We start from the raw sequence: 16,233 nt of genomic DNA, 5'->3' as shown, positions 1-16,233 counted from the left end.
AGAAGCAGGAAAAACTGTCTCATGTTTCCAGTTCTGACTAATAAAGACGGTATAGGATGGTTGTGATGGTATGTTTCCGAGGTCACATTTATCAGTGCTCTAATGCTGATATGCAGTCTTTACATCATGGAGCATTCGTTTATGTGTGGACTGCATGTACGGTTGAATCTGTTCATTTACATATGTCGTAGACATGACAGTGTGCTGGCTTTACTCGAACATGTCAGCACAGCGAGTGTTTCACAGAATCCACTTCTGCTTTCGCTGTGAGGGTTGTGAAAGCCTGATGTGCTCCAGTTTGTGTTCATTAAGACTGAATGTCACCCAGGTGTTCCTTCCTTCTCTTCCTCTTCCTTCTTTGCGATTCTCTCACACACGTGTGCAGTGATACGCAGGTCTTACCTGTGGGACACGAGCAGCTTCGTCAAACCCAAACAGCGTCTCTGCTGTGGTCTCAGCTGCTGCTTTTCAGGCTCGCTGTGGTGAAGCTGCTTTCTTTTCTCTTCCCCTTCACAGAGCGTCTACACAACAGTACTGCTTTGTCCTTCTCTGTGCGTGGGGCGTCATAAAAAAGCTTTGTGTTCTGGGATACGTACGATTATGTTTAACAGCTCAGATTAGGTCAACAGCTCAACTTTATCCTGACTGCAGTCTGCTTCGCTTTGACTGGAATAAATTCTCAATCCACGACAAAGTCATCAAACGCAGCAATTTAAAGAGTAGGTCTTATTCTAGTACGGTGTACACTTTATGTGTCCTTTTCGATAAAATGGTTGAATAATGGTGAATAATGTGTTTTGTTATAAACATAACAAAATATTATATTTTGTTTGTACAAAAGCTGCATGTGCAGTCTGTCTGTTATTTTGAACTAAGTGTCTGAGTGGACACTGTAAGGTCAGATCTGTTTGTACCGGGGGAAAACATCATCTTTACAGAGTCCTTTCCTCCACATCTGTAGTGAGGAGACGACACAAAGATCTTGATGTGAGTACAGCTTTATTAAGCTGGCAGTAATAGTTTTGTTGTGGAGGGTGAAAAACAGCCTTAGCGTTCATTTGGAGTCTGGTCTGCTCACCAGCTCTGTGCTTTCAAACCTTCGGACCGTGCTGTGCGCAGTACGCCTGTCCCACAGGAACAATAGCTTGTTGCGTACAGAATAAACTTCTGAATCCCCGGAGATGAAAACCACATTAGCGTGTCCAGATTCTTAGCTCCGAGCGGTGGCTAATTCCATTCTCTGATGTGCTGCTGTTTCTGCTCCTCGGCAGCTTTAGCTCCAGGTTGGGCTGGAGGCGTGAACGGGTACATTTCGGTTCACACTGTGTCAGTGGCTCTTTCATCTTCACTGCTCATCCCACGTGAAAACTTGTGGACTGCACACAGACTGAGGATGCAGACGTTACTGCAATCTGCTGTCTTTTCCCCACTTTGAATTACAAAGCAGAAAACATGAAACACAAAAATGATGCTATAAGATCACTCGAACGGGTGAGTAACACTTTTACAAGTAACTCTGAAGTGTCAGTTTATTGTAAAGAGGAGTCAGCCCTGTGTGGTGTGTTCACACTCTGAGTGAAAAGCGTTAATATCATCCTACACGCGCTGCGTATCATCTTCCATGTTGCTGCCCATGTCTGCTGAGGAACTGACGCTTCCTCTGACTCGTGATCCGTGTTGGCGTCTCATCTTTACTCACATTTGGTCTTTCTCCATCCCTGGTGTGACAGAAATATGCAGTCACTCACACACACACCCTGACATTTAGAGCCAACGGCAAGAGTGGAAAGAATTATAAAAATGTTCTGTTCCAATGTGCAAAAACTCTGATTTTTATCGGTCACGGGACAGGAAAAAAAAGGTGCTCCCTCTTTGTAAATGTGCCCAATATAAAAGTACATCAGGAACAAATGGTCGTCATCACTGAGCTGCAGCGATGTTGGTTTCAGTAGAAATGTGAAGGTTAAATTCCTTAAATGTTGCAAAAATATTCTAGTGTTGTTAACGTTAATGATTAAGCGTGTGTGTGACTGCTGCTATCAAAGTAACAACATGGCTGGAAGTCGATGCTTTCTTATTGTTATTTACTCCTTAGTCTTCATCACAGAAAACAATCACGCCTTTTATGTCTCACGCTTTAAAAATGTAACTACATTAAATAAAGACACCAGTTTGAACTTGGAATAACAAATTAAACATGTTTGTTCAGTAAACGCACGTCTCTAAGTAAAGCTGCACTCGTCACTATTTTTTTACCTGACTATAATTTAACCTCCTGCATGCATTTTTAATTTCTCTTTGCTCTTTGGGCTGATTGGGACCCGATGGATGTAAAAACAAAGAATTATCTTTTTACCTGGTGTAGTTTCTGTAGTTTGTGGTCTAGACAACCCAGAATGTGATCCCCATATATGTGGACGTAGGTCCTGGGAGGATAATGACAGAGACATAAACAGTTACCTGTCTCAGTTATAGAAAGACATTCAGCCTTGATAAGTTTTTACTGTGTGTGTGTGTGTGTGTGTGTGTGTGTGTGTGTGTGTGTTGGCTGACTTTGCGTGTCGATTCAGAGTCGGTGTGAACAGCGTTGTCTCTTCCCCCGTGGTCAGGGCATCAGCCCTCTGGTGCCCGTCCAGCACCCGTCAACCTTAACATGAACAGCAGCTGATGAAAGTGGAGCGTTTACCATGAGCGCTAATGTTTCTCCATGTCTGCTCAGTGTGTAACTACATTGATTATTATGTCCACATGTATTTGTTTGAATAACTTTCATCCGTGCTTTGTTTTAATGTTTTAAATCAAAAGTTTCAAATCAGTTTTTCACTCTTGATGAAACGTTGGCCGACATTTCTGTGATATTCTCACAAATGTAGTATAAAAGTGATTCTGTGGGTTAACGGCTGCTGCGCTGTTTGTACCGTCTGTAGATGTTTCAGTTAAAATGTGATTCAGACTTGTCAGGTCCAGCCCCGTGTCTGAGGTTTATCGTTGTCTCTGCATGAATTCCAGTTCAAAATCAAATTTATTTTTTCATAAATGGTTTGGTTCTTATGTAGCACTTTCCTCCTCTACCTGGGCATTTTATACAACGTGCCTCATTCACATACCTTCTATCTAACACTCAAACTCTGATGGGAGAACGACTTGGGGTTCGTGTCTTGCCCATTTGGTGTGCAGACTGGAGCAGTCGGGGATTAAAGCACCAACCGTCTGATTAGCAGCTGACCTGCTCTGGTCCTGAGCTCCAGCCTCCGTGCGGCTCTTGACCAGCTGTTTTTGTTCCTCTCGCTTTAAGCCAGATTTGTTCTTATTGGTTGTCTCTGGCAAACAGCATTTAATATGATGGTGCAGCACTGCGACCATTTCTGTCTGACAGAAAATAAACAAACATTTTTAAACCAGTTATCGTTAGATTTGCATAAAAAACTTTATCATTTTTATAAAGTACAAAAATAGAGCTTGCTGTTTTAACCACTGATAAAAACAAACAAACTGAGTAACAAGGAAAACCTGAAGAATACCAAAGACTTTCTTTTGCCTCCCACACTGTTTGTAGAAACCTCGGTGTTAGGTATGCTCAACAACTTTTCCATATTCTTTTCCTTCCGAGCCCTCGTGTGCGTCCTCATAGGTGTGGCTGTTTTCTGTTTTGTTGTTCAGCCAGAAAATTCCTCAGGATGTGCACAAGATCATCTTGTTCCTCTCTGCCGCTTAACTGAAAGACAAACAAAGAGCAAAAAAGCCCTTTGTGTCAGTCACTGAGTGCTGTGGTGAACTTTCTTTAAGGCGTGCGTTTCATTTTTCTTCCTCTCTTCTTTCACAGACTCAAAGCTCTGGTGTCGACTGGAGGTCGCAGTGTCCAAGCAGCATGTGACTGGTAGGTTCAACTCTATGTGTACACAGCACATTTCCATCATGTGTACAGGACACATCACCAGGCAGAGAGGAAATGTATCGTATACCGCCCTCTGCTGGACACGTGTGTTACAACTGTGGGTTAAATAATTGCAGGTAACTGCAGCTGAGTGCAAATCAAACACTTTGTGAAATAAAGGACGATGCAGACACGGATCTGTGTTTTTGTCACAGCAGCACAGCAACACTGGTTTCACCAGTGCCTGAACAACAACCCACATCAGTGATTACTACCTGGAGTTTGTTGTTAGCAATAACTTTAAACTGGAAAGCGTTCAGTACTTAGAAATAAACCAGTACAGTGTTACATGAAACGTGTACAGCTGTACTCTACAGTATGCAGTCAGAAATTACTCAGTATAAGTAAACTTCAAACATGAGTGTAACTTCATTTGTTTAAGTAGCTGGTTGGCTCAACAATATTAAAAACTATTTTATATATGTTTGTTCAGTCAAGTTTGAATTTCATTTGACTGGTTCTAAAGGTTTATTGTATTAATCACAGACCACATATTGTATTCTAGCATATATATAAGCTGAACTGAACTATTCATGAGTGAAGTACAAGAGCTGTTATATTCTTATTCTTTAGATTGGAAGCACAGGCACAAATGCAGTACTGCGTAGTACAGCCAGTCTGAAGCTACTCCTCATCTTCCAATGAGTCGTTTGTCATTTTTCAAATTTGGTCTCCGGCTTTCTGAAGGTCTTTCCAAGTTTGCCTTTGATTCTCTGACTTTCTCGCAGTGTGCCCTTAAAACAAAGACAAAAGAAGAAGTATCTGAAGAGTATCAGGCAGCCGTGTCATTGGCCATGAACCTGAGAGCTGCATCTGGCCCTTCAGCTGATCACCTGCTGTTCACTCATCAGTGGAAAGTGGCTGTCACATAGTCTTTGTAAAGGCAAACAGACTGAACTGGGCTGAACACCAGCGGCAACAGCTCTGATGGAGTGATTAGTCCAAATGTGCTTGAACATTATTAACAATGAGCAGAACAAAAAGGCTGCCAACATCCAAAGAAGAGCTTCTTATTCCTAAAGACGACTTAAAGAAAATACAGAGCAGGTCATCTGCTGATTGCAGGGTTGCTGGTTCGACGCCTGGCTCCCCCAGCCTGCTCTGTGTGCCAATGTTAGAAAGCGCTAAAAGCATAGAAGGAAGTGTTTGTGTGGATGTGGCATGTTGCATAAAGCACTATGTAAGAATCAGTCCATTTACCATTTAATGACCTTGTGTTTTTATCTTATATACTGGATTTCCATTTATGTCTGCACATGTTTAAATCCTCATTTTCCATTTTTCAATCCTCAATATAGAAGAAATGAGGTGTAGTTTAAAATGCACAGTACTGTAGTGAAAGCTGTGCTCCTGTATTTTGTAGGTTTAGAGGGATGGGTGTGCTCAGCTTGTTCGTATATTGTGAAATTGTTATTGTTATATTGTGAAACTGATTCATGTGGGATAAAAGTTGAGCAATGACTAAACAGTCATGATTAAAACAGTTGGACGTGCGTCAAACTGATGGTCTGATAAGATTTTAATAAGTCACAATCAGCGGTGACAGGATGTGATGTGTCACAGACTGTCATTTACTGCTGCACAGTGTTCATCTCCAGCTGTTCTTCTCTCAGTCCCCCTGCATGTGTGAAGAAAACAGGAATGCTTTCTTTACAGATCATCAAAGTTTGCACAGAAGTGCAGATGACCAGAATCATGCCCACTCAGCCATTGTTCACAGTGCGTCCTGCCACACACGGCGCGCTGTAGAATACAAAGCCCAAAGATGCACGAGCCATGTTCACTGGATCGAAGATCACTGTTGTGTGAGCCGATACTGTGAACAGATGATCATAATCAGAAACAGCAAACACAATAGTGACGACTGACCTTCTTCTACCCGACTGTCAGAGAAACACGACTGTTTTTCAAATTTAAAGATGGATAAAGAAAAATCTATCTTTAGAGGTAGAGGCGGTGGGGGGCGGGGTCAAGCTGCACTTTGCACATGGAAAAGAAAAGCAGCACAATCAGTGTTAGTGCAGTGCACGTTAACACCTCAATGATTCGTGTGCAAAGACGACCTCGACTCATTTTCATTTGATTGTCATTTCACCCCAACCGCCATCGCAGCAGATGGCCCCGCCCCTCCCTGAGCCTGGTTCTGCCGGAGGTTTCTTCCTGTTAAAAGGGAGTTTTTCCTTCCCACTGTCGCCAAAGTGCTTGCTCATAGGGGGTCATATGATTGTTGTGGTTTTCTCTGTAGGGTCTTTTCCTTACAGTATAAAGCACCTTGAGCCGGCTGTTGTTGTGATTTGGCGCTGTATGGAAATAAAACTGAACTGAGTATTGTTAGCGTGGTCAGTGCTCACGTTCTAACAGTCAGTGTGATCATTGTGGGCCTAAAAACAAACACTGTTCTTGGCCTTTTAAGCTCTAGATGTGGAGGATAGTATTCATATGAAGGTATTTGGCTGTTCCAATAATCTGAAGAAAATTATTTTTCTTGAAAGCCAAAGAGTTTATTCAGCCGTCCATGTTCTGGGCGAGAGCAACATTATGAGCCAATAAGCAGACGAGGAGGAGTGTTTTATGTCCCAGAGTCTCTAAACAGGAAATGTTCCACTTCGAAGTGAGCTACAGGGCTCGGGCAGTCATCTGGCTGCACAGCTGTCAGATATAATGTGCACTTACCCGTTTCTTCTTTCAAGGTTTCATGTGAAAGTAAATGTACGGCATGTCACAGCAGCACGATGTGAGACGTTTCCGTGTCACACACAGGCTGTTTTCACACGTGGACGACCCGTTCTTGGACGACCCGTTGCCGAGAGAGTACGTCCTCTACCTGCGACCCAGCGGGCCCCTTCAGAACCAGCTCTCCCATTTCTGGCAGCAGAGCCGGGTCACCTGTGGCAAAAACAAAGCCCACAACATTTTCCCCCATATTACGCTCTGCCAGTTCTTCATGGTGAGTTTAACTGGATTTAACTGTCATGGCTGAAATTCAACAGTTGTATTCGTCGATATCCGGATACATTATTTTCTTCTTTGTCCTTGTGCATAAAGTTAATTAACTGAATAGTTTTAAGGTAAGCTTTGGCTAATCACTGAAACAGCATCAACAGTGTTGATAGGATTGGGAAATACGTGTGAAGGTGTCATCAGAGCTCGCAGTGTCTGCTAAGAACTGGATCGTAAAAAAATAGAAGAACACAATTATACAAAATGTTTAAGACTGAAAACATTTCTGGTAAATACTAATATCTGTAGACACACAGGGAGGAGGGATAATAAGACACAAGTGAACTCAGTCAAGGCAAATACAAGGGTGGGAAAACATCAAAGGAGGAAGTTAAAAAAGGAAAGTAATAAACCACAGCAAGCCACAAAAGAAGCTTTCAAAATAAGAGGAAATAGCTTAACACCCAGATACATGAGAGTTTGCAAACTTTACAAAAAAGCAAACTACACAAATGTGGGGCACTCTAAAATCATAGTATATGCTGCCGTTCTGCATGTTTACATCTTCTTTATGCAACAGACATTTCTTAATGAGCAGCATCACTGTTATATTCCAGAGACTACACAGATGTGCATCAGTAGAAACAGTATTGGACCCAGTCCACTCTCTGAACTCCCATCTCTTCTTGCTTACACAGTGTGCAGACCAGAAAGTAGAAGCTCTGTGCGAAGCCCTCCAGGCCACCGTACAGCAGTGGCGGGGTCGGTTTCCCAGCCCACTGCCCTTAGAGCTCTACACATCTTCTAACTTCATCGGTCTTTTCGTGGAGGAGCAGGTGGCCGATATCCTCAAGCAGTTTGCAGCTGACTTTGCCGCAGAGGCTGTCAGGAAGGCAGGTAGGAAGTACAAGCACGAGGGATATTTGCACCCACGTTTTCTGTCTTCCTGTCAGTCTGTTCCATCGTTCACAGTGTGTCTTTGTCAGCGTCACGTCACTGTTGTCACAGAGTAATGCGTGCTGACTGGCTTTGTGATTGTGATTGTTGTGGCGTTCTTCACAGCTTATTAAAGCCCTCGCTCATTCTGTCGCTCCTTAGTAGAGCGACGCGCCAACATCTTATCAGAGGATGCTCTGTTATATTTTGGTTGTTTAGCATTAAAGAAAAAAAGAAACAGATTTCTTCAGATTAAAAGAAAAGTGCACGTTTAGTCTGAAAGCAGTCCCTGTGTGACATGTCTCCTGTCCTCTGTCTCTGTCAGAAGTCCACGTGGAGCCTCACAAGAAGCAGCTCCATGTAACTCTAGCCTACAACTTCCCCAGTGACCACCTCCCCTCACTGGAGAAACTCGCTAAGGGCATTGAAGTGAAGCTGGGATGTGATTGGCTGGCTGTTCTGTTCTCCCGGGACATTCGTTTTGCTAACCACGAGGTAGCTGATATTCACACTAAACCCTGCATGTTCCAGGACTGCGCACATTGAGGACAGCTATTGAGTAGTGATGTCTGTATGTTCTGCTTGTCTGTGATTGGCTGATGCAGACCCTGAGGGTGATGTACCCCTACATGCCACAGAACGACGACGAGCTGGAGCTGGTTCCCGGGGATTTCGTCTTTATGTCTCCCGTGGATCAGAACAGTACCAGCGAGGGCTGGGTGTACGGGACCTCACTCGCCACCGGGCTGTCCGGCCTGCTGCCTGAGAACTATGTCAGCCTGGCGGATGAATCTGACACCTGGGTGTTTCATGCGTGAGTGTGGCACACAAGGAACGTCGCACACAGTCTCGCTGCTGCTGAAATGTTTATGTGCGTGCACGTGTCACTGATGAATGCAGGCTTTGCACGGTGCGTCTGCAGCTAGCTGAAACTGTGTGTAGAATCTGTGTAAGAAAACCACGGCGGACCCGTCCACATGTTCATGCTTTTCAGCGTCTTACACACTTTATTGGCCACACACGGTTGCTGTTCACAAACTCGGCTGCAGCTTTACAGCTCACAGCCCGACATCCACATCAACAACAACAGCACTGACTCAGACAGAGCACAGATTTTAAGCCGGCGAGGCGTGATTGCCGCTGCAGGTGCGTCCATCTCGCCTGCAGCGGCATTGCAGACCACGCCCCGCCCTACTGTGTTTCGATATGGCAACGTTGACCTTACTTTTCAGGATCCAAAAAACAATCAGTATATTTAAAGGTTCACATCACACGATCTCTCAGCTCACCGCCAGATTTACAGTGACAGTGTTTTTCCACCACAGCTCCCACTCGTTCTTCAGCTGTGAGCCCAGTGACAAGGCCAGTAAAGACAGAGGCCTGTTTGACGGACTGCTGGACAGCCGGCGTCCCGATAGCACAAGTCCCGGAGACACACCGTCACTAAGTCTCATCTGTCATCCGATGCAGGTAGTTCTTTTTACTCGACCTGTGAACTGCGCCCTAATGTTGCTGTTATCTGTGCAAACGTTCAAACGCCCTGTCACTCGGATGTTCAGCAGGTCCTGCGGATCAGCGGGGGTCACTCTCGGCAACCCAAGCGGACTCTTTTCGTGTGCCGCCACGGTGAGAGGATGGATGTGGTCTTTGGCAAACACTGGCTCTCCCTCTGCTCAGATAGTAAAGGTGAGCACTTCCACACACATTCATGACTGTCTCTGTGCATCTCACAGTGAGGTTTGGACATGCAGCAGTACTTCTCTTCCTGCCTCTGCAGGTAGATACGTACGTTCCAACCTGAACATGCCTCCCAGTCTGCCTCTGTGGGGAGGACAGAGAGACTATGACATGGATGCTCCCATCACTGTGTTTGGATCCACCCAGGCCCGGCTTGTGGGTACGTGACCGGTGCCGATGTGAACGGTGTAAAACACCTGCTGCTAATGAGCAGGCTAACGTTTTTGTTTTTGCAGGTGAAGCCCTGTTAGAGAGCAACACAGCCATAGACTTCGTGTACTGCTCTCCCGCTCTGCGATGTGTTCAGACTGCACAGAACATCCTAAAAGGTAAAAACCGGTCTGTGTGGCCTGTACCCCAGCAGCCGCACCGACACATCGAGAAGGTGCGTTTCTTTTTTATCTGTGTGCTCGGATGACATTTGGTTTGTGCAAACAGGCCTACAGCAGGACAGCAAGCTGAAGGTGCGAGTGGAACCGGGGCTTTTCGAATGGACCAAGTGGGTGTCTGGGAGCTCAATGCCTGCATGGATACCTCCCACCGACCTGGCTGCTGCACACTTCAGTGTCGACACAACTTACAGGTGATGTTTGCTTGTGGGAGGATGCTAACTGTGCCGTGTTAGAGTTTGCATATTTCACACCTCCGATATGGAGAGAAACTAAGACGTATCTATATGAGTGTAAATATAAATCCACACAGAAAGCAATGGTATGCTGGTCATGTGCTGATGGGAAGGTTGGTGGTTCGATCCCTGCCAGTCTCCATCCTTCTAATATACAAATATACTAATGCCAAGTGTGAATGTGTTGTATGAAGCGAGTGCGAGAGAGAAGCTCTGTATCAGAATCAGTCCATTTACCATGAACTGTATTTTACTCACAGTAGAGCGCAGAAAATATATCAGATGTTAGAAAAGAGAAAGAACCATTTTAAGAATAATATTAGCTCATATTTTATTCAATGGCACCGACGTGTCATGTCTGTTGCTGTGTAGCGTCCCCGCTATTCCAACAACAGTCCATAAATGTGTGGGACGTGAGGAGAGCAGCTGCTGGACCTGTGGCCGAGGTTGTCCCGCTGTTGTCTCACAGAGGATCGTAGCTGCTCGACTCTCCTCGGTCTTGTTTGTTGTGTTCTTTGTTTCACGATGCTCCCGACGTTTCCGCTGGTGAAACACCTGCAGGCCAGTTCAGCACTCACTCTTCTACTGTGAAGCCGTACTGTCGTATGTGTGGTTTCACTGAAATATGTAAGGTTCTTCCCTGGAAAAGACATGGTCGGGATGGCAGCACATGTTGCTGTGTAGTTCCATGATGCTCCTCCATCCCGTCAGAGGTGGAGACTTCTGAACAAGTCTGACAGTCCCGCTGCTCGTTAGTCCACAGGACATTACAAATGTTTGATTTGTGTGATCACAGAGCAGTTTTCATCTTCACTCCATCCATGTTGAATGAGCTTGGGTCCAGGGACGATGTGTATGACACAGCTTTAACCTGCACTCGTGGCACAGCGGGCTGTGTTCTGGAAGTGTTCTTGAACCCGTGCACAGAGTCGTGACTGTTTGCATTAGTGATATTCAGCCTTGTGCACAGCTGCTGCTCCAGACTCCCTGACTCTTTTTGTAGATGAACTTTGATTTTGAAATGTGTTTCTACCATCAGATTTAAAATGAGCTAATATTTTCAATAAAATAGAAAATGTAGTGTAAGCATGTGACTTCTGTTGTGATTAAAATACAGGATTAAGAGGTTTGCTAATCGTTGCGTTCTGCTTTTACTGATTTTACACAGAGTCCCAACTTTTGGGGCGTTGAAGCAGGAGCAGCAGGGTTTGTAACACACCAGCAGAAACCCTGTGTATGTCTGCCTGGCCTGCAGTGATCTCCTCTGTAGTTCTGATGGACTGAAGTATCTAGACTGAGTCTTACTCCATCTCCCAAACCGCAGTCCACGCCCACTCAAACACACAAAGAAGACACTTACCACTGCCTAACATGTTTCACTAATTATTTATCTCAATGCAGACCTCTGATCCCAGTCAGCAAGCTCACTGTGTCCGAGTCCTACGAGAACTACATGAGTCGGAGCTATCAAGTAACCAAAGACATCCTGTCAGACTGCAAAAACACTGGTAAGAGACGCACAGCAGAGCTGCTGCAGATGTGGAGCGTTTAAAGATCAGCATGTTCATGTGTGCATTCCGCCTGGGTTTCCACTCTCCGTAGGAAACAACGTGCTGATTGTAGCCCACGCTTCTTCCTTAGAGGCCTGCACACGCCAGCTGCAGGGCCGTAGCCCACAGAGCGCCAAGGACTTCATCCAAGTCGTCCGAAAGGTCCGCTCACACACCTTTTTGCATCTGGTGCATCTGTTTTACTTTCTTTTGTACATTCCACCTTTCTGTCCATCCATCACTGCTTCCATCTGGCTTTCCAGCCTCCTCTCATCCGGCCCATTTGTGCAAAAACAGGGGTGCGTTCACTGTACAGAGGAAAAAACAGTCAAAGCTGTGTTTCTCTGACGGGTTTATAGAGAATCAGACAATAACAAACTGTGAACGGGACATTTCTGAAATCATGTGATGAACAGACACGAGTCCTACTGTCTAACACGGTTTCAGTTTAAATAAGAAACGTGTGCACCTGTGATCACAAGCATTTACTTTAAACAGTTTTTGGTGCCCAGCTCGCTCATCCTCAGCTCTCTGACCCGACTTGAAAAGCAGGGAAGCGACTGGAAACTCTCATGTGCACAGTTTCTACCATCATGTTTGTGGGTTCCTACCAGACTAAACTTCCTCTTTAGATAACGTTTGTTCTCTGGGTGGCTCATTAGGGGGAAATGAGTTGACGTATCTCACGTCACTGAGGCTTTAGTGTTTATCCAGGGTGTTAATGTGAAACGGTCAAACCAAACATGGATACGGAAGATTGGAAATGCCCCAATGACAACAGATAACGCAAAGTCAAAAAGTGAAGTGCGTGCGTTTCCCTCTGGTTTTACTTTGGTTTCTCTTTTCAATTAAACGGAACAAAAAAGCAGTTTTATGTGTTTTTTAGCAACAGTAAACCAAACACTGCTGTAGCACAGGAGCTTTGTGCCATCACAGTACAGTAGCTGTCCACGGTTCCTGTTCCTGTTGATGAGATGTTCACTGAGGGTCATTAACTGCTTCTCATACTCACACTGACTGTGCTGCTCTCTGCTGGATGACACTGTAAAGTATAAAACAGCTGATAATGTCAGAAAATAGGAAATAAATAAATCAGTTCATACTAAAGTGGAAAATTAAAAGGATCAAAAAAACGAGTCTTTTTTGTTCGATTTATAAATAATTAATGAAACAGTGAGATGTGTGTTTATGTTAAATACAAAGAAATGATACATTGTAATTATTATCCTGTGATGTTTTTGCTCTGTTAGTGTGAGTACACATGTAAAACAGAGTCAGTCTTGTAACATAGTACCTATGACGTGTGAGTCGTGGCTTCCTTTCTGTCAGAGGTTAAATGAGGAGCTGCATTTACAAACATGGGAAAATCCAGGAAACGATCATGAAAATGTTACAAAGGTTTTTGTGTCGGACCTCCATCGTCTTTAATACGAGTCACGTTTCCTTTGCTCTGCTTGCTCCTCAGATCCCCTACCTGGGCTTTTGCTCCTGTGAGGAGCAGGGGGACACGGGGGTGTGGCAGTTAGTGGACCCTCCCATCCTGCCCCTCACACATGGACCAAACCACAGCTTTGACTGGAGGGAGACGCTCCTGCAAGAATGACAGCAGCCTGATCGGACCCTCTGATACAGTGGCACCGCCGCCCCAACCCCGCCCTTCCTCCAAATACTGGAACTTTCCTCTTTCAGCCCGTTCAGCAGAGAAAGCCTCGGCTTTCGGCCCCAGGTGACCAACCCAGCCAGTGAGTGGTGACAAAGTTTGGCAGCGTGGCTGAGTGTTCGCTCAACATTAAGCACGCTCAGATATCATCCACCCAGTCTCAGGAAATGTTGTGAAATTAGCACCAAGATCATAAGACAGCTGTTCTCCCCCCCGTATTAAAAATAACGTTTGATTGATTTTAGTGAGAATTCCCAGTTTGATCTATTGAGTTGTGATGTTAGCACACAGTAGCATTCTGGCTATAGGTGCAAATGTTTTTGAAGGTTTTCTATCGATAACATTTGAGGCTATAATTTTTTTTAAAGTGTGAAATTAAAATCTGTCTTAAACGCGCCGATGTTTATTGTAGAAAGGCATCAGATACTGTTTTATTCTAACCTTAGAATAAATGACATCATTTGTATGCTTTAAAAACATGGCTTTATGTAAACCTATATGAAGGATCCTGAACACTTTTTGTTCTGTGGTGGAGTTTCTCAAAGTTTAATGAGACTGTGGGCGGTTTGTAAGGACACTGAAGCACAAACAACAGCCTAGTATTATTGGAGGTTTAATGGCGTTGGCGTCCCGTGTCCTGCCGCTGCCACATAACTGGCTGAGGTAGAACATTTACGCCACAGCTCATAGTCTTGGTCACACCCTCCCGATGTCCCCGTACAATGCATCCCCCCGCTGTCGTCTCCATATGTAGCACACTGAGGGTACCAGTGTCTCTGCAGCAACGTCACAACCTGCAATACCGACAATCACACAGTAGCTTCTTGATTCTGGTCCAGCAGCAGTTTGTGTTGTTCAGACGCTCTCAACGATCAGAAACGTCTTCCACTTTTATTTGTATTTATTTATAAGCCTTTATTGTTACAAGCAAAAATAATAAAAACAGGTATCATTTCTAACAGCATGCAAGAACCTATGCTCTGTATCTCAGGTGTTGACTACATTTAAGACACACACAGTGTGTGTCTGTGGGTGTGTGGTTTGAAAACTGTTTCCTTGATTGACTGTGATGTTGCCCCTCTCTAAGATTAAACTGATGTACTGACTGCCATCAGCAGCTGTAGCAGAAACAACGTATTCACACATCTGCTCTTTTATCCCGCTGAGTTTGGGGAATCCTGGCTCATGCTGACAATGCAAAATGAGTTCCCACTGCAATCTAATGCCAGCTTCTTCATACGCACTAGCAAAGTAGTCTGCGTTGTTCCAAGTGCAGAGCAGCTTCCATTGCTAACACGAGAGCTAAGGCTGTGTTCACATATAGCATCATGGTGTTCATCACAAACGCCACAGAAAGAGCTCGACAGCTTGAGAAAAGCTACTCAGTGCTGATCATTTTAAAAATGTGTGAGGAGAGTGCAGCCTAGACACAACCAACTTTTAGAAGAACTGCTCCTTTAAAGAAGCAGTTTGGCACAGCTGGGAAGTGTAGTCGTTTGCTGCACTCCAGCTGTACGGTGCCATGTCTGCTACAGACAACAGTAGAGCTCCACTCGGTCACATTACAAGTAAAAGCAGCTGAATCCAGTCTGGTGGATATAGAAAATTCAAGACTAACAACAGCGTTTGGTAATTTAATAATCTGTTATAAGATTGACTGGTTCTAAACTATTTGTTTCTATTTTGTAAACTGTGTCACTTTCAATCAGATTTTTAAACTCAGCTAATCCTTTGTTGACTAGCATGAAAGGAAAGTAAACCGGATTCTGTCAAACTGTAATTTATGAAGACCAAACAATGAATTTTGCTCTCAGAGTAAAGAAAGAAGCTGCAGGAACACACCTGCATTGTAAAAACTGTATCAGCAGTCTGCAATGAAACCTCCGTGAGAAGCATCAGTCAGGAAGAACACAGCAGTGGTGACGCGCTCCTGATGCTCGAGTCAGTCCATGCAGTGAAGACCTCACATCAGACCTGCTAAACACTTGTAGCATTGCTGAATTCAGTCACTGTGTTACTGCACAGTGGTCACAGATGCAAGTGTGTGTGGGTGAGAGTCACTGCTCCCACACGAATGTGAAAGTTTCTTCCTGTTTAATAAATGTCCAACATTCAGGAGCAACATAAAAAGTCTTAATCTGTGTGAAAAATGACAAGGAAGAAGCCATGGTGTTCCTTTACTCTTTATTTATTGTCTGATTATATCACCACATGTGTACAGCACTTATTTTAAAGGGACTTTGGAAACAAAATGTTGGCTTGTAATTTAAACATCGAGTGTGTGTGCGTGTGTGTGTGTGAGAGTGTGTGCACGTGTGTGTGCGTGTGTCTGTGTGCATGCACGTGTGTGTGTGTGTGTGCGCGCTTTTATCTCCATTTTCTGTCTCGTTCTGAGGTATAAAGAGCAGCTGCGCTTTTTAACGGCTGTAATATTTTCATAGTGATTAATGTGTGAGCGTCAGCCTACGACTGAACTATGACCCTTTGTGTTTTGTTCTGATGGAAGCTGAAATAAAAGCATCGTTTTTCTCCATAACTGCAGTCTTACTACACGTGTGCAAGTTATTGTCTGTTTGACTTGATTGATTTGATGCAATTACTGTAAAGGAGAATGAGTCAAATAAAAATCAATACCTGATTGTTGTGTGAAGATTGATTGTTCATAACCAGCAAATCTGGCTGAGGACTGAAAACCGCTGAATTTTAAATCCATTTAGGCTCATATTTTTTAACACACTGGTGCCACCTTTGTTTTTCCTGTAATAGACATGTGATTAGTAGAGGCTGCGAGAGAAAAAATGATGTCCGGCTCATGAATTTGCACAGAACTGTAATTTTAAAAAACACAAAA

The 16,233-nt window shown here is 44.3% G+C and overlaps 1 protein-coding gene and 1 long non-coding RNA gene across 9 annotated transcripts in view; one reads left to right on the top strand and one right to left on the bottom strand.

The window, feature by feature from the left end:
• The window catches only part of LOC106096811 (ubiquitin-associated and SH3 domain-containing protein B), a 45,176-nt gene extending 29,156 nt beyond the window's left edge, over window positions 1-16,020 (top strand). The window contains exons 5-17 of one of the 3 annotated variants that reach the window (XM_013265627.3): window positions 3,824-3,877; window positions 6,695-6,881; window positions 7,573-7,771; window positions 8,136-8,305; window positions 8,416-8,624; window positions 9,136-9,280; window positions 9,370-9,496; window positions 9,588-9,707; window positions 9,784-9,876; window positions 9,986-10,130; window positions 11,574-11,680; window positions 11,775-11,884; window positions 13,188-16,020. In XM_013265627.3, the coding sequence (XP_013121081.1) occupies window positions 3,824-3,877; window positions 6,695-6,881; window positions 7,573-7,771; window positions 8,136-8,305; window positions 8,416-8,624; window positions 9,136-9,280; window positions 9,370-9,496; window positions 9,588-9,707; window positions 9,784-9,876; window positions 9,986-10,130; window positions 11,574-11,680; window positions 11,775-11,884; window positions 13,188-13,325 (1,804 nt within the window). In that variant the 3' untranslated portion in view covers window positions 13,326-16,020. The remainder of the gene's footprint in view (window positions 1-3,823; window positions 3,878-6,694; window positions 6,882-7,572; window positions 7,772-8,135; window positions 8,306-8,415; window positions 8,625-9,135; window positions 9,281-9,369; window positions 9,497-9,587; window positions 9,708-9,783; window positions 9,877-9,985; window positions 10,131-11,573; window positions 11,681-11,774; window positions 11,885-13,187) is intronic. The other 2 variants (XM_013265628.3, XM_025898141.1) reach the window with 2 other exon arrangements.
• On the bottom strand, window positions 981-3,847 carry LOC102080964 (uncharacterized). Of its 6 annotated transcripts, none has more exons than XR_003213788.1 (3): window positions 3,108-3,840; window positions 2,357-2,647; window positions 981-1,718 (listed from the first exon to the last, which is right to left on the bottom strand). It is a non-coding gene; the product is annotated as an uncharacterized LOC102080964 (long non-coding RNA). The 6 variants fall into 6 exon arrangements; XR_002056393.2 differs by having other exon boundaries at window positions 2,357-3,369; window positions 3,522-3,840; XR_002056394.2 differs by having other exon boundaries at window positions 2,357-3,365; window positions 3,522-3,840.
• Window positions 16,021-16,233: the final 213 nt, after the last annotated feature.

The sequence above is a fragment of the Oreochromis niloticus genome, linkage group LG14, assembly GCF_001858045.2.
Source record: "Oreochromis niloticus isolate F11D_XX linkage group LG14, O_niloticus_UMD_NMBU, whole genome shotgun sequence".
NCBI classification, from domain to species: Eukaryota; Metazoa; Chordata; class Actinopteri; order Cichliformes; family Cichlidae; genus Oreochromis; species Oreochromis niloticus.
This window is presented reverse-complemented; position numbering and strand designations above follow the sequence as displayed.